Source organism: Grus americana, chromosome 3, assembly GCF_028858705.1.
Source record: "Grus americana isolate bGruAme1 chromosome 3, bGruAme1.mat, whole genome shotgun sequence".
In the NCBI taxonomy this organism is placed as follows: domain Eukaryota; kingdom Metazoa; phylum Chordata; class Aves; order Gruiformes; family Gruidae; genus Grus; species Grus americana.
Genome location: NC_072854.1, coordinates 19,872,750 through 19,899,800, shown reverse-complemented (window position 1 = coordinate 19,899,800; position 27,051 = coordinate 19,872,750). Strand labels below are relative to the sequence as shown.

The window sequence follows — 27,051 nt, the reverse complement described above, 5'->3', positions numbered from 1 at the left end:
GATGCACACGGCGTGCTGGTGTGCCGATCTGAACCATGGAGGACTTGGGCATCCGCTGCATCTCCTTGCCTCGTTTTGGGAGTTTGCCTTGGGAGACTTTCTAAGGGCTGGCGAGCAAGGCAGCCCTTACTTTCAAGAACTGGAACAGCATTTGTGATGGCCTGTGATAAGCTGAGCTCCAGCAGTTAAGCTCAGATATTGATTAAGGAATTTGGGTATTGGCAATTTTCATCCCCTGGGAAAATCTGATGGGGAATGTTGCTGATACTATTGGATGTTTTGCCAATGGGAGAATTAGGGCCTTGTCATCCTCTCATAACAACATTTTTAAATAGCCATTGTGGTTTTAAATAGGTATCATGTTTAATGCTTTTACAGACACAAAGATGATGCCAACTGACTATGTGGAGAGTAGAAAAATTTGCCTGAAGGCTCCTAAAATGTATAAACATTTTTTCCTGTTTTCTAGCAGATGACTTGTTATTGTCCTTTTACAGCAAATTTGCTTTTGTCTGTGTGGTTTTGGTTGGTTTCTTCTATCTGTAGTTGTGTCAACATGGTGTTTAACCTGAGCTTAAAGGCTGGGTGAATGTTGGGTTGTGGGTCAGGCTGAGGTAGCTGGTCTGGCTGGTGTGTCTTGCTGTGTGCCTGAGCCTGTGAAGGCTGTCCCTCTGCATCTGGCAAGGGTGGCTGAAAGGTTTGTGAATCAACTCTTGAAGTGCTAGTTTCTCAGACAGGCATATTAGCATAATGAAAAACTTTAGTTTAATAGCCAACAGCTGTTGTGACCTGGTGATGGCTTAAGCTGCTCCTGTGTAGTCCATGCATCAGTAGCCCGGTTTGCACATACTAGCCTGATTTAGATAATGCCCCAGTGTGGCTACACAGCTTTCCAGTTGGCTTTCTGGGTGGGCGAAGGATGCTTATGCCTTTCTGTAAGGGGACTGCACCCTTTTCTCTCTCTTAGGTGAAAGAAAACCATGTACTTGCTTATTTTGCCTTTTCCTAGAGAAAACACTTCCACCGCATTTATAGCATTTGCCCTTTCCTTTTGAACTCTGGTCATTTATGTTTATTTTTCACTTCTGTTTCCCCAGTGTTTAATCCTACCTTTTCTACTAACTTTCCCTGAAGTGGCTCTATTTCTCCCTTGAATTCTGTTTCTGGCCTCAAAGTTATTTGCCTGTGTTTACAGGGAGAGCAGATATGTATGTAAATGGACGTTGCCTTTGCCATCGTAATATGATCTTCAAAGGCTTGGACTGCAGTCACTTTGCTGCATTCTTTACATCAAACATTTCTCTTGGCAAGTTGCTGCCAACAGAGTGCTGCAAGGGCCCAATCCTGCTAATTGCCTTCTGCCTCCACTGAACTAATAGGGCTTGTATGCATAAAACTGAACTTTCAAATTAGAGTTTGTGTGGTTCATACACAGTTACATTCATGTTCTACCATTTTGTCCTTTCTTTACTGGTGTAATCTGGAAGCAATCATCAGTTCTTAACTTTTCATGATTATTTGGTGTGTGTTTAAAATACAGGAGTTTATAGCAATGGAGGAGGGTAGCTAGGTTCCAGCCCAACATGGAAGCAGAGCGGTTTAGGAAAGGTCTGACTTTATGAAGGTAGCCCACAGTGAGTCCTGAGTATGAGGCAGCACTACCTCTTCAGTGCTGTGATACCTGCGGTACCTGTTTTTGTTGTCTTCACCAGCAAAGCTGCTCAGCCTGTGTGGCGCTGTGAGCTGGCAAAGCGGGAGCTGCGGTGGGGAAGGAGGCTGCACACCTCAGGGCCAGGGAGAGGACACGACAGGTTGTGAGGAAAGCAGGAAAAAGAGTGCATCAGTACCATGTGTCATCAACTTGTATTGCAACCCCCACCACAGCTATTCATTAGAGGGTATTAATTAGTATAGTCATAAGTAGTACTGTGTATTTGCCCTGGAAGTTGAGTGAAGCTGGTAATATCTGTTGAAGTATAAACTGCTGTAACAACAAGAGGGAGATGTTCTCAAAGTCCTGCTTCCCACAATTGGCTGCCCCCAGTTTTTTCCTGCCTGAAGATATGTGCAGTACTGCAGTTTACCCGGGGCTCAAACTAGTCTAGGTGTTTAAGATGAAAACCAGAATTGTATAACTATTTGGAAGCTATAGTGAAGGATTCCTATCTCCTTTTTTTCCCCTTCCGATTGACATAGAAAGTGATATCAAAAGGTGTTAAAAAAACCCACAAACAACACTCCAAAAATCCAACCCCCAAAATTTCATGAAGAAGCCTGCCATATGGATAATTTAGCATTTATCTTACTTTGGAGCATTGAGACTCAGCTCTGAAATAGTTGCATGTTTTACTCGAGTCAAGAATGCTGCAGCCAATTGCAAGAATGGAGAGAATTTCAGTAAGGGGAGAGTGTGTGAATTACCCACGCAAGATGCTCACATTTGGTGCTGCATTTTGTGTGGTTTTATGTTCACTGAAGCAAAGCAAGAAAAGTGCTGTGCTGAGGCAGTGTGCGCGTATGGCTTAGAGCTGAATAGATGTAAATGGTTAAAAAGGGGTTCTCTGCTAGAGAGGAGGAGGGGAGAGTAAGAGTGCATTCCCAAAAAAGTACATTCCCAAAATAAAAAGCTTACATCATGGACCTCTTCAGCTTTCCCACACTTCTTTCCTAATTATTGTCCTGCAGGACAGCTGATCTATTTCAAACAGGAAGCTGTTTACAGATAACACTTGCAACTGTTTTGTCTGATTTGTTGAACTGTCGAAAAGCAAAAGACAACCTCTTTTCAAATTAAAAACTGTCAGACTTCTGTAAACAGCAGCAATGAGGTTCATCTGTGCAGTGTCCCTGCAGGCACAGAGCGTTCTGCAGTTCCCGTTTTCTCAGCAACCATAAGGTAAGAGACTTTTATACTTTCACTCTGTAGAAGCACGTAGAGGAAAAAGCCTGGGTGTTTGTTAGGGGGTGCCTTGTAAGTGGCAGAATATGACTGATGATCCCCACGTAGTAGGGGAAGGTAAGGGAAATAAGAGCTCACTCGAATCTATCAGATAACGTTGGACTGTTCTGCTGAGAGGCGCCCATGTGGGTTAGATCACTGAATTCCTGTTTAGTGTGGGGTTTGTATTTAAAACGTACAAATGCCATTGGAAGAGCTTGCTTTCCTTTGAGCAGGGAAGGACAAAGCAGTATATGAACTTTAATTTTTCCCACAATTGGAACTCGTTGCAGTTCATTAATCAGTTGTGATTCCTAGTAACAGATAATCAATATCTCAGTTTAATTTTGGAAATGCTAAGTGCTTTTATCCATCCCTCTACTTTTATACCTAAGCGGCTGGTTGTTTTCTACTTTAAAAAGTGAGCTTTTTAATACAGCTGCTAAGCAGGGAATGAAGACTGACATTGCAGAAATGAAGTGGATGACAGAAGATCCAGAAAGGGCTAGAATTACACCACTGATTAATTAAGAGTAAACTCAGTGTAAACCAAATCAAGTTGGAAGTAATGGTATACAGGAAGGTTTAATGAAATTTAAGGATGTGTAAAGTTATAAAATCTTGTCTAAATGAGCTGGAATATGAGCATAAGCCATACTTTAGTAACCAGAAGGCCACATGCCTGCTTTTCAGTCATGGGGTATGAAAAGCAGGATTCATAAAGGGAGTGAGTTTCCATGCAGACCTCTGTGCATTCATACATATGTGCTTGATGTGGAGGGGGGTGAAATTTAGGAAGGGGGTTATCTTCTAGGAAAATCAAATTTCTGGGAAGAACTGAAGTACCCGACTTCACACTTGTACAGTGAAACAGAAAGAGCCTCTGGACTGGAAATACTACAACTTTGATCCTTGGGTATCGAAAGATTTGAAAAATATAGCAGGAAACTATTGCCCGATTTTTTTTTTTCCCTCTCTGTAGCTGAGATCTTTCATATTTTATATCTATACAATTGTTTACACGATCATGATCATTTAAGGCATAGTAATCAGAGAATAGAAAGCAAACACTGGTTTAAAGGTCTCATGACAATGGCATTAAGATCTTTTAATCTGTGACAACTTGTTAGACATATCCTTAAATTTTATTAGTGCTTCTACTGATGCAGCATAAATAAGGTATGCAGATATTGTAGACAAGGAGTAATACTTCCAAGTATTCCTTTTAAAAATGTTTGGACCATCTTTCAGAAAATTCTTAGATGTATCTGTTAAAATGAAATGGATGGGTTTTATACATGAAAGAGAATATGTAGCTTAAATTCATGGTAAAAATGGCATTTTAAACATGGCATAGTACTACAGTCAGCAGAGAATTGCAGTGTGGAAGCAGCAGAAATCTACTGTGTAATTTCTAAGTTGTACATTATGTTGAAGGACATTTTTTCTGATTACTTTTGAGTGATTTTACACTTTCTAAAGCTTTGTTTAGTCAGCTTTAGGGCTGTCCAAATACTCTTGAACGAGAATCCTTTTGAAGGCTTTTGGCAAAGTAGCTTTTTTTAAGAAAAGCATCAGTTTTCTGGGGTAGTTTAGTTCTTTTGTCAAAGTATTTTGGCTGAAAACCAGAAGAGTTGAGCCAAAAATATTCTCATGGTGTCTCCTGGGAAGTGTAGTTTGTGCTTTGCATTGCATTTCACTACTGGCTGGACTTCGCAGCTGAACCATGTTTCCCGTAAGGCCGCGCGGTCAGGGGCTCACGTTCTGCTTTCCGTTGATGAGAGGAGCATTAGGATGTATTTTGGGAAAAGTAGTCCAGTGAAAGAGGCACAGACTGGGCTTGTAAGTCATCAAATGTAGGAAAAGCCTATCGATAATTAGCTAGCAGCTTCTTAAAGTTCGAATGCTTCCTTCTGGTTTGCATGTGAGCCACAGACCATCCTGCTTATGGACCTTGACAGTAGGACCTTTCAAGAGAGTTTGATGTGTCAATAGAAAGCTTAAAGCCTTCTAATGTTTTTAGCCATGCAAACACCAGTACAAGGGAGAGAACTTTTCAAAATATTTCTAAGACTTTGTTAGTGCTTCTGTCAACTTCCATGCTAAAAATATATGTATTTTATATATTTGGAACTGAAAGCTGCAAGGGAGTGTAGCTGGATTTTAAGAGCTAGATAAACTCTTAAGAGAAAAACAACCTACTAGGAGCATGAAGCTTTAGAAAGAGGTGATTTTGAAAATCAAGGTCTCACCTGTCTAAGTGCCTCTTCAAAAAAAAAAAAAAAAAACCCAACAAAACCAACTAGTCCTAGGTGATTTGCCTAGTTGTGTAAGTCTGCGGGCAAGAAGAGAATTGAAGCTGGTCTGTTCAAGCTCTTCATTGCTGGACCAGTCTTTTACTTGTTTATTAAGATCCAAGGATTTATTAAGATCCTTAGCTACTGTGACTGGATGCTGCTCCTTAAAACTGTATCAGAAAATTGGTTAGAAGGTCCATAAGGTGTCCTGGAGGCCAGAACAGAGCAATAAGGCAGAGAGTGAGGAGTTTCAGGGTTTACATTGGTTTCCTTCTGCACTGAATCATAGAATGGTTTGGGTTGGAATGGCCCTTTAAAGACCATCTAGTCCAACAATAAAGCACTTGAATGAAACGTGGAAGTGAATAAATTGTTTCACAATGCTGCAAGTTAGATACCTGGCTCCAGACCAAGAATCCACAATGTTTATGTGCTATATGGAGCGAATGGAGGAGAGCTGAGCGCTGAAGAAAATGACTCTCCACAGCCAGCAAAGCATGTGATGGCCACAGCAGCCGGCTGGAAAATGCTTGTGAGGGGGATGCTTCGGGATTCCCTTTGGATGCAGGAGCGGGTAAATGCACCACTTTTAGTGCCAAGGGCCTGCAGAAGTTGAGTTCCAGAAGCTGGAACCTCGCCTTGAATGTGTGTGCCCAGTTGTTCTTCAGGCATGGAGTCTTTGAAAACTGTCTCTGAAAACAGTTTTCTACAGTTCTCTTTGAAAAATGGACTACTACCACCCACCTGTCATGTAATAATCTACTGGCTGGGGGCACTTACCTGGGAAGCAGGAGATCTGCATCCAGTTCATTGCACTGCTTCAAACCCACACCTCCCGTCTGCTGGATAGGTGCCATCGTCACTAACCGACACAGTAATATGGAAGTGGGACCACTGAACATCCAAGATTGTGTCCACAGCTCCCAAGACAGTTTCTGATGTTGATACTGCTTTGACTTTAGAAAAGAAAAAAGACCCTGAACAGTCCAGGGAAGTCTATTCCTTTGGCATGAGCACTCCTATAAGAAGCTAGTCTGCAACAGAAAGGCATCTCCCCACCATGTTTTGAAGGGAGTGGCAGTGTTTTCCGTTAACCTTCCTGTTTACGGTGTGCTTACAGGAGACTGAAGGAGTTTGGATGCATTTCCTTAACGGGCATAAGCGGGTTAGGTGGGGGAATAGTGTCTTGTTACCCTCTTCAGGCAAGATGTTGGCTCTCTGGTCTGTGCAGTAAGAAGAGCTTAGGCACCCAGGTAAGTTTTCTGACAAAACCTCAGGAACCTCCTGCCTCTTAAGGTGGTTGAATTGTTAGGAGAAGGTTTTGGATGCTTTGTTTGGACTTGGGAAGAGGCCACAGGTACAGATTCAGTGGCAGAGTTTCCAGTGTTGACTTAAGCAGCTCTCATCTGGAGGTTTAGGGCTGAAGAATGGGGGCAAAGGATGGAGAGTGGAAAGAGAAACTGCTTCAACTCTGGCTGTTTTTTGAGTGGGGACCTTGAAGAATGAAACTGTGTCAGGTTCATGATGCCCATCTTTGGTCTTAAGCATGGCTTGCTTTGTGTTTTGGTTGTTTTTTGTCCTATTAGTATGATTCACTAACTGTGTAATAAGCATAAATAATAACAAGAAATCCTACAGATAGCACTCTAAGATTTTTGGTTTGAGTGATTTTCGGGCTTAGTTGTAGATCCTGGCAAATTTTCCTGTCATGGTGCTGATGATTTTAGCAGATATTGAGACTTGCTGGTAACAGGCATGCATTTATTCATCTTCAGTGGACTCCTTAGAAATAGTCTGTGGGCCTCCAAGAGACCATGGATCAGGAGTTGATTTGGTCTCCATCTGGTCTGAATGCTGGGGGCAGTCTGCTCATTTCCATGCTGTAAGGGCTGGACAATGAAGCTTAGTGAAGGTAATGCTTGGCTGCCTAAAGAATGCACTGTGCAGAGACTGAAGGATTCATAAATCATTCACCTTTACTAAAGGTGGCACCAAAATAACTCGCATCAATTTTAAAAGGCTTCACAACACTTCTTTCTTTAAATGAATCTTGTACACCAAAGGCTGTTGATTATATTGGAGTTAAGGGGAGACAAGAAAGCGTGGAAGTTTTTTGTAAGGACATTATTTAATATAAGTAGAATTTTATTATCATCAGAGAAGGATTTATAAGAGATCATCTAATGTTTGGGAATTAAAACACAGAGCTTTGGAAAAAAAAAAAAAGTAAAGGAACTGGCAATGTTAGATGGCATGGTAATTACAGCCAACCAAAATAAAAACATCAGACAAGAATGTAATGAAGGCTTAGCACAGGAAACAGCAAAAAATGTCTTATTACATAGGAAAAGAAAAATGTCTCTCAATGAACTGTCTCGTCAGAAGGGTGTTAACGAGAAAACCAGTCTCTGATGGCTGACTGGTAGTGGAGTTATGTACAAGAAATGTTAAGGAAACGGGCACTGAGACCATGGCAGAGCAAGAGAAGCACTGCTCCTGCATGCTGCAGAGAATCCAGGGTGGTGGATTTGTCACCAGCATCCACAGATGCGTTTGCAACATTTCTCTCCAGTTGTGCAATGAACTTGCAGTTTAAAGCCAATGCAGGGATGAGGTGAGATGGTGTAATGAGAGCCATGTTATGAGCTGCAGCTGAAAAACATCTTTATTGGGGGTTTTCTTCCTTTGCTGTTTAATACCTTCATGTCAGAATTGCCTTTCATATAATTGTGACGTGCCAAAACCTCTATAGTCACTCTCTACTTTCCTTTCTTTTTTATTAATGTTATATAAAACTTTCATGAGTGCATGAACATATAACAGTAATATATAATTAAATAGTTCAAAATTAGTTTAAAATCCTTAAACAACATACATAGCTAATTCCTTATGTCTGCTCCATTTAAATAATTCTGAACATAATCCTAAATCTTAAATCTTCAAGGGAGAATTATAGATTTTTTTTTTTCACTACCATCTTTCTTGTGAATTTTCAAAGGCAGTCTTTGAAAGGACAAGACATATGTCTTCACAGAGCATTCACAGATAATCTTTGCTTGTTTTGTAGAGGAAGTAGAAAAGAGGAACCTGATTTGTCTAAAGAAGTCCTTGTGACATTCTTCTTAGAATGTGAGAATTTCTACCGGTTTCCAAATATCTTCATGGCTTGAGTATCATGTCTCCAGAATTATTCAGGTTAGACTATTTAAGTTTAAACTGTGAAGACAATAAATACAGTTGCCTCTGCATATGACACACAAGTTTTGTGGAGGTAGGTAAATCATTTATGTACCAGAAGTGCTTTAAATGCCCATTGACTTTCAAATAGACCGTGCCCACTGCTACATCTACTTCCACAGTGCTATGGGTATGATGGGAACTTAGTACACTGTTGAAAGAGAGTGCTGTCTATAGAAGCTGGAGCAGTTTTACTATAAACTTGAAGCCTTCTCATCTGAAAAGAGACCAGCTGGACATCCCATGTCTTGCAAATCCTGAGTTTATTTTCTGGATGGCATGTGTCAAGCTTGAGTAAGCAACACCAGCTTGATATGCCCACGGAAGTTGCTGTATCAGCTACAACAGTGCATGTGCATGCTTTTGTGTAAAACAAGTCTGTTGGCACTTGATGCCAGGGTCTGTCAGGTGCTTTGTTAAGTGGTTCTGGTCATACTAGTTTTTACTCTGTCTTCTAAGCAAATCTCTATTTAAACATGCATTTGCCCATTTAGACTTAGTTTGCACGTAATTGCATTCACATTGTTCCTTGATTTTAGGGAAGATGATGTTAAATGTTGCAAATACAGTGTTGAATACATGGAGTTTCTGATATGTTCAGAGTTGATTCCTCGTACCTTTTTGGCAGCACTGAGTAACGATGGCAAGTCTCGTTTTTGTTGTTGTTCATTCTTCCTTTGTTTAAGTCAATGGGCAAATGCTGGGATTTCAGCCAGGCCAAGGTCAGTGTAGTCTTTATCACCTCTAAAACCTTTTCTTTTATTAGTAGCTGCAAAATCAGAGCAGTAGCATGAGGTTTTGTTCCTGTAAGTGCCCTATAAATGCTGAACAGATACACACAGAGGTTCAAGAGATCGCTGTTTAGCTGGTGTGCAGCCTCTTAATTTGTGTGCAACTAGTCTCCAGCCATGTTCTAGCTGTGTGAAAAATGCATCTGCTGCTATTGTTAGAGAATTTGCTGAGTGCCAAAGCAGGTGGAGATGCCAGTAGTTATCACTTACTTAACATAGCTTGTTATATTCTTCCCTAGAAATGTGCATTATTAAAATAAAGAAATCAGGGCAGTTGGTTAGATGGAAGGACTTTAATGAAAAACTCCCAAAGGGAGTTGTCACTCTCCAGAATCTTTTGGTAGCAGAAGCATCGTGGTATACGGATAAAGGAAGTAACACCTTCAGTTTATATGAATCCAGATAAATGCCCTTGTCTGCAAATTGTGTTGTACACATTCTCTCTCTTTCTAAATTCACATTTCTTTTTCCAAATGAGATGAGATTGTCAAAAGCATCTCAAACCTGAATGCAATCTTGTTGTACTTATTCTCAGTTTTTTAAAATATTTGTAGACCAGTCCATTGTACATGGCAAAAGATTTCAAATGCACATGTTGTGATATATGTAAGAGCTGCTCTGGGAAATGTTTTGCCACTGAACAATATTCTTTCAGCCGGCTTTCATTTGGCATATGTTATTAGTGGGATCATGACTATTGCCAAAGATACAGACTGATTAGTGTAAAGTCTGCTGTGGCATACTAGTGTAAGAATACTTTGACTTCTGAGAACTTCTTTAATGTCTAGGCATCTGCAGGAATTGCATATCATTGCCTGTGCTTTTACTAAGTCAGACCCACACAAACTTTTTTTTACTGTGTTTTGCTTCTACAACCATTTCTATGTACCAACCATCTACTTTCTCTTAATCTGGGGAGCAGTTTTGGTAGGTTCCCGTTCCTTTTGGTTTCTTTCCCTTTTGTGCCCTTGGAAAGGTGTTTCAGGGCTCTAGGAGTGAAAGGACATTGAACAGCACTATTGCTATCAAGTTCACCCTTCACTTGCCCCGTGAAGATATGTGGCTGCATTTCCTGTGAGGCTTGCTTTTTGCTCCAATGCTCTTAAGTTTTCTCTTGTGTTGAGGCTTGGCCGTTTTACTGAAGGTGTTGCTGGTCTTTATGTTGCCAATAAAATTTATTTGCCCCCTTTTCCAAGGCTCCTGGGAGCTCATATGAAAAGTTCAGCACAGGATCACATGGAGAGTGTTACTTGGTCTCTGCAGATCCCCAGCTTGAGAATAAAAATAACTTTTTGTTGAAATTGCATTGACACTGCCTCAGTTCAAATGCAAGATTTTGATCATGCATGCTTATGTACCATGGCGTTTTGTTATACTGAGGATATCATTCCGAGAAGTATGTCCCTGTCATATGAGGATAACACTCTTGGATCATTTCCATGACTCTTGGTGGCTTGAATGCTATTGCAAAATGTCTCATCTTGTTGTATCTCCTACAGTCTGTACCTTTTGCTGGATATTATTTTCCATTGCAGCCTGGTATTTTTCCATCTCTTTTCTCCTTTTAAAATGTTCCCACTCTAATTATGTTCTGTTGGGTGTGTTGTGTTTTGTTTTTTTTTTTTCCTTTGGTGAATTTAATCCCTTTACTTCTTTCACTTATGCATCTTTCTGTTTTCTGTATGCTGCTGGCATGCAGGGGCACAGTTTTGCAATGTGCTGAAGGCCATCTCAGCTGCTGCCAAGGGCATTTCTTTCCCTGGCTGGCAACATTTTTCACAGCAATGGATGGCCATTTTTTCCTCACCAGGAACCAAGGAACTAAATCAACTGAAAAATAACATTACAAAAAGAGGAATAGCTTTCTGCTGGCGTAGCAGCTGGTGGTAGCTCACGATGGGATCAGCTGGCGGCCGGTGACAGTACAGAGAAGGGGAGGGTAATGTGTGACTGCAGCGGGGGAGCCAGGCTGCTGGCAGCCCTCCCATAGATTGGCGTAGCTAATTAGTGATAGTGGGACTCTCCTCACCTAACTTTACATATGTATAAGGCCAAGTAAGTCACATTGAGCAAAGAATAGGTATCTCCAGAGTCAATTATCTGTCCTGTTTTAGGATGAAATGAATCCCCACACCAAGGTGCCTTTCTCTGACTTATTGTACAGGGAGCTCAGGGTGATTTTCTCAGACTGGGCACCTAAACCAGAACAGTTGATTCCCACCCACAGGTCTGTTTATAACTTCTGCTAGCTCGAGATCTGGATCTAAGCAACATCGTCCTGATAAATAGGCCTCTCCTAATGCCAGCCGTGCTCTGTCTTGTGGCTCACTTTTTGAGGTGCGAGACCTGCAGCATTGGGTAGGACTGGGTAGCAGCCAAGCGGCTTCCCTTTATTCTTAGAACCTCCTTTAAATTTGATCTGACATATATCAAGAATGACACCCAAAATCACAAACTATTTCTGTAAATTATATCTGCAAAGAAGGCTATGGCAGAAATCTTGTCATCTGATAGGAACTTTGATTAAAACATTGTGGGAGAAATTTTGTTTAGTATTTCTAGTTATGTCTGACAGATACACAGACAAAGATAAAATTCTACTTGAGTTATTGTGAGAGATTTGGCACTCAGGGCAAGAAGTCACCTGGGTCCCACCTACCTCTAGTTACAGGTTTTGAACACATATTTACCCCTTTCTGGCACTATTTTTGTCTCACCTTTGCTGAAGCTCTGATTTTATATTTTCAGCACAGAGGACAGTAAGTTAATTCTGACATAAACTCATTGACTTCAGCAGAACTACATCAGGAAGAAATTTGTCTCAATTTTAGAAAACATTCTTCTCGATGAAAAGTGAGGCTACTATTCCTATGTATGACAAGGGCACCTACGTTGTACAGTCAGAACTAATAGTCCCTTACACCTCACAACCATTGGCTGAGGAAATAACTCTACTGAGCCAGAATGAAGTGTACTTTGGGGAGTAGTAACCAATGACTTCCTATCAGTTAGGCTTTTAGGTAACGTTAGCTTCCCATCAGCTTAGACTCACTCTCTTGTCCTCTGCAGCAAACCTTGCTGTGCTTCAGCATCATCAGGACCTGAAATGTGTTACGTCTCTGCTTTATGCTGCTCCATGCTCCATAGGTTTCACAGAGGCTTCTTAGTCATGGCAGTTATGGTCCTCATTTTTGCAATTCTATGGTATTAACATTTTGGTTTTTTTTTAATCTTTCAAGCTGTTGCTTTAACCTTTAAATCAACACATAGAATTTAACTTGAGTGTTGCAATGTTATGAAAATGATCACCCATTGTTTAAGCAGCTTTATCATTGACTCTGATTTTTATATTCTGACTAAATGGTGAACTCTTGATTACCTAAGGTAATGCACGAGGGAGCCGGGAGGACAAATGAGAAAACGCTTTGATAAAGTAAAAGCATAGCTACACAAAACATCTGTAGGTTAGGATGATCAGCAAGGCTGTAATGGAGAAAGAAGAGGTCAGTGACACAGGTTTCATCTCCAGTGTGAAAGACATCCTCTCCAGGGAGTGATCCACAGCCCCCGGGGCCAAGGGCTGAAAAGCAGCTTGCATGCATGGCACTGGAGGGTTGTCCCTTCTGCCTCTCCCCACTTCCCCCAGAAACATATCCCTGATCTGCTCTGGGGCCTTGTAGCCCTGGGACTTAATTGCTGGGTTTTTTGGTTTGTTTTTTTTTTTTTTTCTTTAATCTGTTCAAAATGTTTGAAATAATAGTGTGAGGTCTGTGTCGCAGCCTGACAGCCTGGCATTTCACTGGCATGATTTTGTGGGCATGTGTCTGTTACGATGCAGCTTAGGGCCTGCCGGGGTGTCTGAGGATACACAGGCTGCCAGATAGTTCTGGGAGGTGTTGGGATGTAGATGATGAGGACTTGAAAAGTCAGGGGAGTGAAAACTGTTGAAAGCTGTTGATGTATCTGTAGTGCTGACTCAAACCTGCTTGGGAAAATCACCCACCAAATGTGGCTGTGGCTCTGCAGATTCATGTGCCTGTCTGTACCAGGGACATACTCAATTCAGAATATAGAAAATTCAGCTCATCTCTGAGAATGAAATATAGTTTTAAAAATAATAAAAAATCATAATAAAGAGTGAAACCAACTCAGTAATGGTGAAATAAAAACAGCTCGAAGAAGACTCCCATAGGATTGTACAGAGGATTACAGCCACTCTGTAGCTGTTGGCTGGCTGAGCATTAATGCCAGTGAGCACCATTTTCCTTCCACATTTCTCAGCCATTTGGATTCAGCTAGGCAGATCATCTGTGTTGTTGCTTCTAGGTCCAAAATAATGTGCAATAAGCCACCGGCCCTTGTGGAGCAGCTGCTGGCAGATACAGGGTCTTCATGCACGAGGTGTTTGCTGGCTGAAGTGATCTCCAAGGTTTCCATCTACAGCTGGGGGGGAGTGGGGGAGCTCAAGGAGTGCTTGGTGCCAGCTGGCCTGGCCGGTCCCACAGGAGTTTTGAGTGAGCCTGTGGTCCCTTCAGGATTCTCTGATGACCTCTCAAGGACTTGTCACCTGAAGCCTCGCTTAACAAACCTCTTCTCTCTTGGAAACTGAGGCAGATTCTCTAAAGCTTAAAGGAAAGGGCGTGTTAAATGTTGCCTTTTCCTCCTCCTCTTCATTTTTTTCCAAAGCTTTCAGCTTACGCTGATTTAATGGCCACCATTATAAGTGCTGCAAATTTGATTCCTGACCCCTGCATAGACAGTGAGAAAATACTAATACTTCTACAAGTGCTGAACATCTCTACATTTCTCTCTGGCATTGGTCTTACCAATGCTGTAGATACTCCAAATACCAGGGCGAAGATAGTGTTTGAAAAAACAGGCTGGCACCTGTATCCAAGGACCAATTTCAGTGGGACTTAGTTTTCTAAATGTCTTTATGAATCTGGGTCTGAAAGGACTCGAAGGTAGGTCAGAAAGGCAAGGAATTTTCCGGGATTTTAAAATGAAAGGTACTGCTGTAGCACATACCTGGATATCAAACTCTTACTTCAGTCATATAAGGCAATTTTAGCTGCAGAAGAGAAGGTTTCTTTTTAAAGCAGGAAAAGGTGGAGAAAGTGATATCCAAAGTGCTTTTGGTTTGATTTCTACTACTAATGTGTCCTTTTACTGCAGCTGCAGACTCTGTAAAGTGTTTAATCTGCAACCTCTTCAGAGATTTCCTCTGTTAGTGGCTCTTCTCAGACCAAGGTAACTTCCTGAGTATTCACACGAGTCTGGGTGTTATGACCTGACAGACACTAAGAAGCTCCGTTTTCTAGAACGAGTCCATTTTCTCTGTGAGTTGAGCTATTGTGAGGTAGTGTGAAGTGTATCCCCCATGTCTCTGAGGCTTGTAAGCCCTGCAGCAGCAGCAGGCAGTGGGGAATGTGATGAAGCTTCATTGGAGGTTCTTTTTCCCAGAAAATCCTTCATATCTGGCTGCTGAGCAGAGCCACCAAGCAGCCCTGACAGTTCTCTGCTGCTCAATGCCTGTCTCATCTCTGAGCTGTGTAGGAGTTTGCAAAGGCAGATTAATATTTTAATGTACCTGGAGGCCTTGGTCTTTCACTAGTAGTCTGGATACATCTAAAACCTTGTAAAATGCAACCAGAGGAGATGATGCTCTTTTTTATTCACTAGTGCAGAGTTTGGAGCACCCGCCTAATTTCAATTCCTTCTTCCATCTCAGGCCATTTTGTTCCCCTTGCTGACTTGTCTGTCGAGAATCCTTATCACCAGCCTGTTGGGTGCTCATGCTGAAACTGCCGAATTTCCAGGCTTTCAGCTGTGCGTCTGAACCACTTGGCTTGAAAGCCTCTTTGTCTGATCATCTTCTGGATCCTGAAGTTCCCCCGCTACAAAGAAAAGGTGGGATGCCCTGCCTAGGATGTCCTGCAGGCTGGTGGCCAGATGGTCTCCTAGGCTGTGGAGTGGGAGCTGCAGGCTAAGGCAGGCAGGACCCACGTCTTCTGTTTGCTTAGCCCACAGAGCATCAGTCTGGCTGTTGTCCAGGATGGTCCTGCTCCCTGTTCCTCAACCATGGCTGCTGCTGAGGATTAAACACCTATGTTCAGGTGTCTGGAAGAGACTTCCAGGCATATGTGTCTGCCATGTCCTCCTGGCTGACTGAGGCAGCGACAACTCACTGCTTTCCCACATAGGGAGCGTTGGTCCCTAACTTGGCACTGTGAAGCCTGTTCTTGCCATGGACCCCCTTGCTTTCCAGTCTACCAGCACTGACTGTTCAAGTGCCAAGTCTGGCCCTAGAAGCCTTTGAAGGGGAGATCTGGAGAAACACTCTTCTCCTCAACCTTTCCTCTTAGCTTTTTTTTTTTTTTGTTGCTCCCTCTTTAGCTTGCTGACTGTTGCAAATCACGGACCTGGCAAAAGGAGGCAGAACCATCCACTGTGGATACCGTTAGTTCCTCTAGGCCACAAAGTACACCAAGATGCAGTGCCTTGTACTGTGGGATTAGGAATCTCCTTTTGGGATGATGTGACCAGATTCAATCTTAATGTATGTGAAGTAATTTGTTTGGTATGCACATGAAGATATTTGGGAGAACAATGCTATCACAGAGATCTGATACTTCAAAACTATGTCAAGACTATGGTCAAATAGTTTGTATAACCTTAGAAAACAGCTGTAAAGTGGCCAGTGGCCTGACCTGGTTTCTAATAGTCCAGGATGTCTCTGTGCATAGGCAAAGGAGGCAGTAGCCCAAGACAGCAGAGATCAACAATGCAGCAAATGTTTTCCTGTTGGTTTTCTGTCAGAGCCCTGGGGAGCTGGACTGGTTGCTGCTTCTCAATAGCAGAAGCAGCTTTACATCCAAATTTCCATTACTACTCTCTCCCCCCAACTATTGCTGTTCTCTATGTCGACCTTAATGACATGCCTTCTCCTCCAGCTTTTGTTCCTCATCCTTGGGTGGAAAAACTCAATTTTGCCTGCACTCTTGAGAAGCCTTGAGTGATGTTGCCGCAATTGTGAAAAAACTTAACATGGCCTAAATATTTGAGCAGTCAAGGTTTGTACTTCTGTTGGTTTCTGTGCTCCTGGTGATACCTGAGCTTGGTATTTTAAAGCTGATTCAGGCATGTATATATGAGCTGCAGTCATCATAGTTGTGGTAGCATAAGTAAAATTTTGGGAACTGAGCAGTCTTGAAGGGTGGAAAAAAAAATGTTGTAAGCATCTGTATGAGTGAGTGTTGTCCCTCCAGAACCTGTACCCTGAGCTATGAGAGAAGACTTTGTAAATGGCATTAGTCCTTAGAAGTCTGACAGGAGTGTTGGTGAGGGTACAAAATGCATTGCTAGTAAGATTGTTTATATTGTCATCTGCTAGACTAAATGGTAGTGGGAAATTGAAACAGAGACCTTGAAAATAAGTGTTACATTACAGCTTAGTGGAAGCTTCTTTTTTTTGGTCCACATTCTCCTGAGCCTTCTTTCTGGTTGGCGTAGTTTGTCTGTAAAGTAGTTTGCCTGTCCTGTTACTGGAGCACGGCATGTTGTGGATGTGAAAATCCCCAGATAGTCTCTGTTCCTCCCTTCCTCCATGGGAGGATTACCCAGCACCAGTGATTTTTCCCTAGGGTTTCCTGCCCCACTGTAGCCCATTAGACTATGACTGTATCAAGATCTCTTGACCCAGGAGCTCTTCCCAGGTCCAAGCATAGACCCCACCTTTTTCAGGCACGGTCTTCCTTGTGTACCTCGCTCTCCTTTGGAAGAAAAGTTGGGGAAGAGATTTGGGTGAAAAGGGGCTCACAGCATTCAGCAGTCTGTACCACAAATCTGGATGATCAGTGAGAACTGGGGGGTGGGTGTGCTGTGGAGCACCCCTGCCCTGCAGCATGGACGTAGCATCAGATGGTGTAGCAAGGGCATTGTGAGGCAGAGCAGCCACTCCTGTAACTCATGCCATGCCCTCCCTATATGAGGAGGGAGACAAAAATCTGCTCCCGTCTGACCTCCCTGCTGCAGTCTATTCATTTTATCTCCTCGAGGATAATGGAAGCACAAACTGGACAGCAGTTCAGAGGGATAAATTATTCCCCCAACTCCAAAGTCATCTACTTAGTCTTGCAGCTAAGTCATCTATTAAACATATCGGAGTTGATGGTGGAATTTAAAATTAGAGCAAGGCTTTTTAACAGTATAGGCAAAACTGAATTTTGCGGCACATGGAGGGCAGTCTGCCTTCCTCTTCCTCCATCCCTTAAGTTTTGGTATCCGCTTCACCAGCTCGTTCTCACCCTGAAGCTCCTTATTATCCTGTCCCTGCTGAAGGGCAGTTATGCCTTCAGGCTGTCCCCAAAATAACAGATCCACCTGCAGCATGTTGAGACATACGAACCCTCATACTGGCCCCACACCTGAGCCTAATCATACTTGGCTTATTTTTGAAGGGAATCGGCAAGTGGAGAGTAATATAGCCCAATCTTCTTGCTCTATATGTAAAATGCACATGTCTGTTGTGGCAATAAAAGATGATATACAGGTACTTTGTCTTGAAACCCTGATGTGACTTTCAGCTTGTTTGTGTAATACAGAGCCTTGGTGAGAGCAGGACTAGAAAAACATATCAGAAGTACATAAATAACACTTTTGTCAAAGGGTATTTCTACAGACCCCCTAAATATCGGCTTTTGATGGTCCTTTCACAGAAACTCCATTTCTGTACTGCTGTTTTCTGAGAGATCTCTTCACAGCATAATATCAGGCAAGCCATTTCACTTGTAGGCTTAAACAAGGATATGTTTCAGAGGTGAATCTTTTCAGGATTTATTGAAGACTCTGATGTAACTTCATTGCATGATATAGTGAAATACTATCTGCCTTCCACCCTCAATGAGTTACATGAGGGCTATTGTATCAGACAATTTGCTGTGCACAATTTCAGTGCTCAGGTAGATGGGAAGTGAAATTTCAGGCCTTTAGGTTGGTCTCATCTCCACGAATTGCCTCTGTAGAGCAGTATGCACTCTAAGTGGCAACTTAGTACTAACATATTTCCGTGCAAGCCCATGTACTATATTTTCTCCTTTGACTTTTCCAGATCCCTGCCTCCAATGAGAAATCGTGAACACAGAATTGCCTATTACTAGCATAGTTTAGTCTCCTACTTCTTAACTAAATTTCTTCTGAGTTTTATGTTACCCAGTCTAACACCAAAACAAGCTGCTGAATGCGCGGCTGCATGTTTCATATATGTCTGTGGAACATACAACCTGCTCAGAGGACCCGCATGCGTTCTTCTCATGCTGTATGGGTTATGGCATGCAAAAATATATTGTATTTGTAGTAGGATGCTGCATATGTTCAGAAACTGTTGAAAGTCCTTGGAATTCTTATAACTGTTTATTCATTCTTTTGTTTAGGAGTCAGTGACCTGTAAGTGCTCATTATGAAGAGAGATCTGGTTTTCTTGGTGACTCTAATTAGCCTTGCCTTCCTGTCACTGCTAAGGTCTGGATATCCTCAACATATTGCAGAGGAGTCCTGCTCTGTTCAAATTCTTGTTCCAGGCCTCAAAGGTAATGTGGAAGTCTACTCCATCATTCAACTACTAATCCTTTCTTTCTAACAGGCTCATTTGCACCACTGACTGTTTCTAACAGAGACAAAGAAGGTGCCTTTCAGTTGTAATCTTATTGTCCAGTTTGTAGCCTCTTTAAAAACAGAGTTTTAAGGTTTGTGAGATGAACTTCAGTCTGTTAAAATGAACATGGTTCACAGAATGCATGCCAAAGTTTCCCAGACTTGCTCTTGATCAGTTGTGCTTGTTACTCTGAATTGCTGCCTGGTTGCTTTCTCTGTGTTTATACTCATGAATGGTACACATACCCAAAGACTGTAAAATCAGGCCCTACTTTATATCTGAGAGTTTTTCATTGCCATTTTGTGATGTACTAATGGGAAGTATTTTGTATTTAGTAGTCATCTGCTTGTCTTCCCTTGATTTTTAAATGCTCAAGTGCTTTTTAGAAGAAATAAAAAATTAGTTAGATTTTTTGTCATTTCTATAGCTCCTGTTGACAAAATCAACATTTTTACAAAATATGCCCTAAAACTGTTGTCCCAAAAAGATGGCATAATAAATTATCGATCTTTTCATAACACAAAAATGTATTAAAATACTTTAGATAAGAAAACAACAGCTGGGAAGAATTAGCATTTTAAAGCAACAGACTAGGTTGGATAGGGCTTTGAGCAACCTGGTCTAGTGGACGGTGTCCTTGGCCATGGCAGGGTGATTGGAACTAGACAGAAGGGCAGTCCCTTCCAACCCAAACCATTCTATGATTCTATGATCCATTATGGTGTGAAATCCTAGCCTTGTTTAGTCAGTAACAGTAATTCTCGTTATGGACGCTATGGTATTTCTACTGGAGTGTAACACCTGTGAGCGTGGGGAAATACCTGTTCACTAAGGACAAACCCCCCCCCCCCCCCCAATTTATCATTAATGATAAAAAAAGTGCATTGTTTAAGAAGTGCACAACTAACCTTCCATTTTTTCTGGTAGTTATGCGTTGTAGTATCACAAAACTCACCTAACAATATTGATGCCACTAATGTTATCTAGTACAAACCTGGGCTTTCCCAGTTGCCTGAGGACCATAGTATGGACTGCAGGCACTGTTTCTGCTGGTTGGCTCATTGATGAGGGCAAGGCTCAGTTCTGTCCTGCAATTTTTCATACAGTTAAATTGTGAGTACAGCCTGGCCACAGGTTTGGCTGTGGTGTAAACTGCCCTCTCCAGACGTTGCCCAGTTCGGATGTGTTTGCTCTGTGCTGGAAGCAAGAGAATGGGGATGTGGGTTGTGCTTGGCCAGTTGGCTTCAAGACCAAAAAAAGCTCTCCTGTTTTATTTATTTATTATTTATTATTATTATTATTATAGAAGAAGCTTTGGATACCTCAAATGAACCAAAATATATATGTTTTTATTTTACTTCAATTAGTGGCATTTGAAGTCTTAATAATATTTACAACTTCTGCAGATGTTCTAGTTAGAAAGAACAACACTATATCCAGGTCTTCTGAGGTTTGACTAAGCCTTAAGTAAAGTTGTTTCATTTGTTTGATATATTTGCTGTGAAACAGGCATAAGATAGTGCTGTTGATGTGACTCACAGAGAGGAACAAAATCAAGTTAAATATACGTTGTCTAAAGCTACACAGAAGATCAGTCAAAGGGTCAGACCCCACAGCACTGGAGACCAAAGCTTTGAAATGATTTTTCATTGCAAAGAAGTTGACAGGCTTTGACAAATTTTGTAGCTTCTTTGCCTTAGTTTCCTTATTTGCGTAATCAGTCAAAATTAACATCTGTGATTACCATTTTTATGAAAGGACCATTATTATTATTATTATATACAGCAAAGTTTTGTAAAACATATAACCAGAGCAGGACCCTGGCCCTTTGTCAGAAGGCAATCCTGAGCCAGGAAACAAGAGAGGCCTGAAAACCATCATGTGTTAATGATTTCACTCCGCTTCATGAGATGTAAGCCTTGAAAAGTGAGAGAGATTGATGTACAAATTCAGTGAAGCACAAAATGGCCTGATACAGCCGTAGTTAATGTGAAATCCCTAAAAAGCTATCAGTGCTCCAGCTACGCTGTCAGGGGGACTGGCTCAGAGAATTGGTAATGAGATACTGCTGTCCCCCACTGGCACAACTCCAACCCATTTCGGTGGCCAAGGCTTCCTTTAAACTGAGCATATATATGGCTGCATGCCCAAATTTCAGCTCCCACGCAGTGGGATTTGCTCACTGTGGCTTTTAGATCTGCCCCATCTTCTCCTCTGCTGGGCTGCCAGCAACATCTCCAATGATGGAGGAACAGAGCCCCGCACTGCTGCTGGGCATGAGCCTGTTGGGATGTGGGAAAAACAGGTATGGGGAAGAAGTGGAAGAACTGAGGGAGACCACAGGATGTGTGAAAGGGAAAAAATAGCAGGAGAGGGTTAACCCTAAGATGTGGTGCAGACAGTGGAGCCCAAATGGAGTGGTGAAGGAGAGAGACACCAGGGAAAAGTACGCAAAAGTGGGGGAGCATAATGGGGAAATTGTAGAAGAACAGGATGAGAAAAAGGGAAAAGAGAAAAGAAGGGCAGAAGGAATGAGACTGACTGGAGAGACTGGAAACTAAAAAAAAAAAAAAAAAAAAAAGAAAATGACACAAAGCCAATTAGGATCCCACAGAATAAAAGGAGGAATCGGAAGGGGGATGAGATGAGAATGGAGGTAGAAATGGAAGATGAAGAAAGCCAGTAAAGACACCAAGAATAGAAAAAGGCACAAATGAGTTTAAGGTCAGCAGCTTAGGTCTTAGGGACTGATTTTTATTTTTTTTTTTATAACCTCAGCAGTATAAAGGAGTAAGATGAAATGCAGAAGGGAAAAATACCGTGGCTCTGAGAATCTAGACAGCAGACTGTTTTAGCAAGCTGACAATATTAATAATGGGAAAAGTGTGTTGGGTGTGAAGGAGGGATGGATGATGAAGCCTCACTACATTGTTCACTCATATTCTTCCTAAATTCCGGTTCCTTTTGATAGGCATGTGAGAGTGAAGTTACTACTGTTGGGGAGAAAAAAAATAACATGGGACAATCCTTCAAAGCTTAAATTCTCAGTTTGCCAGCTTGTTTTGTCTTCCTTCTAGAATCTAAAACAGGAATTGTCTTAATAGCCTCAGTGGCATACAATACGTAAAAAAGTTGATGCTACATAAATAAAATAAAACAAAACCAATTTTTTTACACCCACACTTGATGTGATTCTCTCACACAGAATATGAGTAATGGAAGAAAGTTATCACCAGCCAAGGAATGCTTAATAGCTCACATAGTTAATATTTGGTGTGCTATTTTCATTATAGTAGATAGTACAGCTCAGGGAGGGTAGGCAGGATGCAAACATAATCAGAGACAAATCCTGTCCCAAAGAATTCACAAAAAGAGGCAAATCGACAGCAGTGGTAAGATAGATCATCTGAATTATGAAAGATCTCCCTCAGTCATGACAGGAGAAGAAGCTTGTAGTAGTGTCGGGGTTGTGCCTGATACCTGCGATCCTGCTGCAGCTCAGTTTGGTACCAGGGCTAAATATCTTTTGGGGGTGTTGGTCATCGCAACGCTATGGAGCACCGCTGGGCACATCTTGCCCCGTTTCAGCCATGTGAGCAAGAGCTGCATTGCGCTGTGGAAAAAGGTAGGAAGGTAGGAGTGCAGTGCAGCTGGAGCAAAGAGCCATCTGGGAAGGGATGGAGAGGAGACTGAGCAGGAGGAATGACTGCAAAGGGACTGTGGCTGGCGGAGGCCATGCTGGAGGAACTGGGCAGGGACCACGATGCACTCGCTGATCCCAACCTCCTGCTTCAAAGGGACTGGATGTACTGTGTGGCAGAGGGGCTGGAGACCAGAAGGGGGGCGCAGAGATGTCTTTCTCTAAGTTCATGTGTTTATTTTTTTACTGATTCAGGATTCAAAAGTTAGTGTTAATTGGTGATAAACTAAATTGATTGAAATTCCTTGCCAGAAAACTGTTTTGTTGTCCATGATACCTGTACAGGCTTTGCTTCCTTAGCTTGCACAGTGCTCAGAGTACATGCAGCAAAAATAGGGACGTAAACACAGCAAAGCTGAACTGGACCACTGATCAGTCCCTCTTGGCCAAGGTCTTGCTGCTTAAAAAAAGCTGATAACAAAAAATGCAGAGTGGTCTATAGCTGGGCCTGTAATGGGGTAATCTCCTCCCGGGGAAAGTTTCTTAAACACCCACACTAAGGAATGCAGTGTCATCTTATTATAGGAATAAATGCAGGCAAGTGTAATGACCTGAAGCAAGAGTGATCTATTTTATTGATCCCTAATGCACAGCTTTCACTCTGAAGAACGTCTAACGCAATAGGCTGTAATAGCCTGCTCTCAGCCTCCAGAGAGCTGGGAAAAGTCATTGTCAGGATTTATCTTTGGGAAGCAAAGAACTTATAACCAGCCCTGAGGGGGGGAAAGGCAATCATACAAAGCCTATTGGTTACCTGATAATAAAAAAGTGACGTTCCCAAATGTGCCAAATAATACCTTGTTTCATACTAACAATATTATTCACTGGGGATTATGTGAAGTTTGTTCTCATTAAGGTCAGAGAATGGCCTATTTTTGCATGTCTGAAGGCAGGAAACATGGTCTGGAGCATGCTGGCTGCCTGAAGAAGGAAAATACAACAGATGGAGGGCCAAGTTCAGCTCACAGCCACCTATGTCTACAATAAGAAAAGAGAGGGAGAGCCAGAGGCTGCATATTTGAAAAGTATCATGTAGTGGCTTGTTTTTACATGTCATGTCTATGGTCCCACTCTGAACCGCAGCTGCCAGTTATGCCATAGAGCAGAGCTTGAGGGGTGCGTGATAACCATCGACTTTCCAGCTGTGGTGCCCCTTCAGCTTCCTGGAGAGCAGCTAATGCTCACTGTGCTCTGTAGAAATACAGCACTGGGGCATGAGGTGTGTTGTGCTAGCTCTGGCTTTTAGATCCTGGCGTTTTCTTTTCTGTGGAAGCTGTAGAACTTTCTTCTCCTTCATATAAATCTTTTTTGTAAAGGTGGCTATGTAAATCATTCTTTAAACTTCTGTTTGTTTAAGAGATTTTCATTGTCAATGGCAAACTACAATAGTATTGCATTAGTAGGGGGTGAAACAAGCTAAGCATCCCCAAATTTCCAATGAAAGGCATCAGGGAGGCAAACATTTACAGAAACTGATGTTTAAATAAGTTGAATATAATAATGTGCTGTGAGCCACGTGCATGTAAGTACAATGCACAATGTCGGTACCACAGTGATTAAAAGGCACAGTATATAACAGAGAATATGGATTAGGAGATAGTCTGTCATGCTTAAAAATGATCCTCTAAATGATGGGTGTAGCAATGCCTTCCTATAGGCCTGATCCATTCTTACTCCATAAATAGCATAAACCTTTTTTTTTTTTTTTTTTAATTTGAGGTTATAGTTAAGCCATTTTCACTTAAGACTTAAGCATGTCCTTAGCAGATACTCAGGAAGTGTTGGGTGAACACAGGCCCAGAAGTTTGTGTGAAGCTGGGGCCTAATTCTGAACCTTCTACTTTGAATTGTGTTGTTGGGCGTTTTGGAGGTTGATGAGATGAGTAACATCCACAAAACTAGACCCATTGTATGAGACTTCAGTAATGTATTGACTTTGGTTTTGTCAGTGTCTATGCCAATTGCAGGAAACCATTCTCCACGCATCAAGCAAAGCTGTTAAGTCAGATCGCATCTGCTTTTATTTTTTTCCCCTCTTGTTATAGTAGGTTTTTATTTCCTCTGGGGAGAATTACACTCTTGTCACTGCCACCAACAGAAAATAGTCCTGGTTTAATATGATTCTTCTTTTTGTTTCCTTTTGTGTCAACAGGAGAGGCTGGAGAAAAGGGGGAAAAAGGTGCTCCAGGTCGTCCAGGCAGAGTCGGGCCTCCAGGAGAAAAAGGTAACTTTGTTAAAGAAGGTGTTTTGAAAGTCATTCCTGACCAAATGCCGCCTTTGCTTGTGAAGTGGTGGTGATGGGGATCCTCTCCCCCTTTTCGGGGTGACTAAATTATCCTTGGGCATTTTCGTGTATTGTTGTCATGTTTTAACTCCGGTAGGCAGCTCAGCCCCACACAGCTGCTCACTTGCTGCCCCTTGGCAGGATGGGGGAGGGAATCAGAGAAGTAAAAGTGAGAAAATTTGTGGATTGAGATAAAGACAGTTTAATAGGTAAAGCAAAAGCTGTGTGTGCAAGCAAAGCAAAGCAAGGAATTTGTTCACCCTTCCCATGGGCAGGCAGGTGTTCAGCCATCTCCAGGAAAGCAGGGCTCCATCACGTGTAACGGTTACTTGGGAAGACAAATGTCATCACTCTGAACGTCCCCCCTTCCTCCTCCTTCCCTCAGCTTTAAATGCTGAGCATGATGTCATATGGTATGGAATATCCCTTTGGTCAGTTGGGGTCAGCTGTCCCAGCTGTGTCCCCTCCCAACGCCTTGTGCACCCCCAGCCTACTCGCTGGCGGGGTGGTGTGAGAAGCAGAGAAGGCCTTGGCTCTGTGTGAGCACTGCTCAGCAGTAACAAAAACATCCCTGTGTTATCAACACTGTTTTCAGCACAAATCCAAAACATAGCACCCTACTGGCTACTATGAAGAAAATTAACTCTATCTCAACCAAAATCAGTAGTCACTCATTTGTAGACTAACTATTGCTTTCTGGTCAAAAAGATTCATTTTGGAAAAAAAAAAATGTGATTTTTTTGAAAAGGTTTCTGTGAAGAAAGACCTCATAATATCATCTTCATAATTTGCCTCCTGCAAATGAAAACCTCATATTCGATCAGAGGGGAAAAAATCATGAGGCTCAATTTTCTTGTTTCCTTTTGTTTGTAAATGTGAACGCTCACAATACCTTAATTAAAAACACTGAGGGAAGGCAGTAAGCCATAACAGGCAGAGATGGCCATGAGTGATTCCACATTTTTTGGATCACAGTTCAGTAATATTTATGGAAAGATGGTGGTAATGCTGTTTGCATTGTAGTTCAAAAATATTTGGAGCTCTTCAGAAGAATGGTGTTCAATAGTATTCAGTTATGCAGCTGAGAGAAATGTGGCATTTCTGTCTTGCAGGAAATTCTGTCTTTTCACATTTGTTTTTCTCCTTAAGCAAGGAGGAAATTTGACATTCATAAGTTTTCCAGGAGATGCACATTCTGAAAAATTCACATTAGGAGTAGCCAAACCCCTTTATTTCAATATTGAAATTAAATATTTGACATTCCTGTCATCAGAACGATGGACTTAGTTTTTACTGAACTGAATTTACAAGCTTCCTTTCAAAGCAATCGTAGTGGTAATTTATACTTCCTCATGATGATGCATGATCCGTTATGTAGTTCTTCGGGGCAATTACAGGGGTCGGATACCTGCAGTTTTCCCTGGGACCAAAATCCATAGCTAGAGCTCTTCCCCCTACAATGCATTGAAAAATTTATAACTCTTATGGGGGGATGTGCATTCAGTCAGTGTATTTCCTTTATGGAGATGTACCCTTCAAGGATGACTCTTATAAAAAAAATATTGGAAACTAAAATTTCAACTCTTGCAAGGTAATGCAGCATGAAGAGAAGTTAAAGTACCACAGAATAATTTAAGTTAAAAGGTCATAAAGAGCTCACCTAGTCCAATCTCGTAGTTAAAACAGGGCAGACTTCAAATTTAGATCAGGTTGCTCATGATCTTGTCCTGTAGACTTTTGAAAATCTCCAAGGATGGAGATTCCACATCCTTTTGAGCAGTCTGTTCAGTGGTGTCATCGTGAAAGACCTTTTCCTTAGGGCCAACTGAAATTTTTCTTGTTGTAACTTGTGATCATTGCCTCTTGTCCTTTCGCTGTGTGTCTCTGAGAAGAGAAGGCTGCATCTTCTCTACAAATCACTTGTAGGTAGTGGAACACTGCAATTAGGTCCCCCCTTACCATTCGCTATTACAGGCTAAATAAACCATCTTCCTCAGCTGAACTTCAGTTTGCTTCTCTTGTAGAGGGCACAAAAATCTCTGGGTCCTTTTATTCATGTGAAGGAGTTTTTTAGCAAGCCATTGGCCAGCCTTCATCAATGCATCGCAGGTGAGGAACTTAGCATCCGGCTGAATTCATGATATTCCTGTCG

General features: G+C 41.9%; 1 protein-coding gene across 3 annotated transcripts in view; it reads left to right on the top strand.

Moving 5' to 3' along the window:
• The first annotated feature begins 2,428 nt into the window (after nt 1-2,428).
• The window catches only part of COLEC11 (collectin subfamily member 11), a 51,769-nt gene continuing 27,146 nt past the window's right edge, over nt 2,429-27,051 (top strand). Inside the window, exons 1-3 of one of the 3 annotated variants that reach the window (XM_054819259.1) lie at nt 2,429-2,896; nt 18,695-18,850; nt 24,768-24,839. In XM_054819259.1, coding sequence (XP_054675234.1) covers nt 18,721-18,850; nt 24,768-24,839 — 202 coding nt within the window. In that variant the 5' untranslated portion in view covers nt 2,429-2,896; nt 18,695-18,720. The remainder of the gene's footprint in view (nt 2,897-18,694; nt 18,851-24,767; nt 24,840-27,051) is intronic. The other 2 variants (XM_054819257.1, XM_054819258.1) reach the window with 2 other exon arrangements.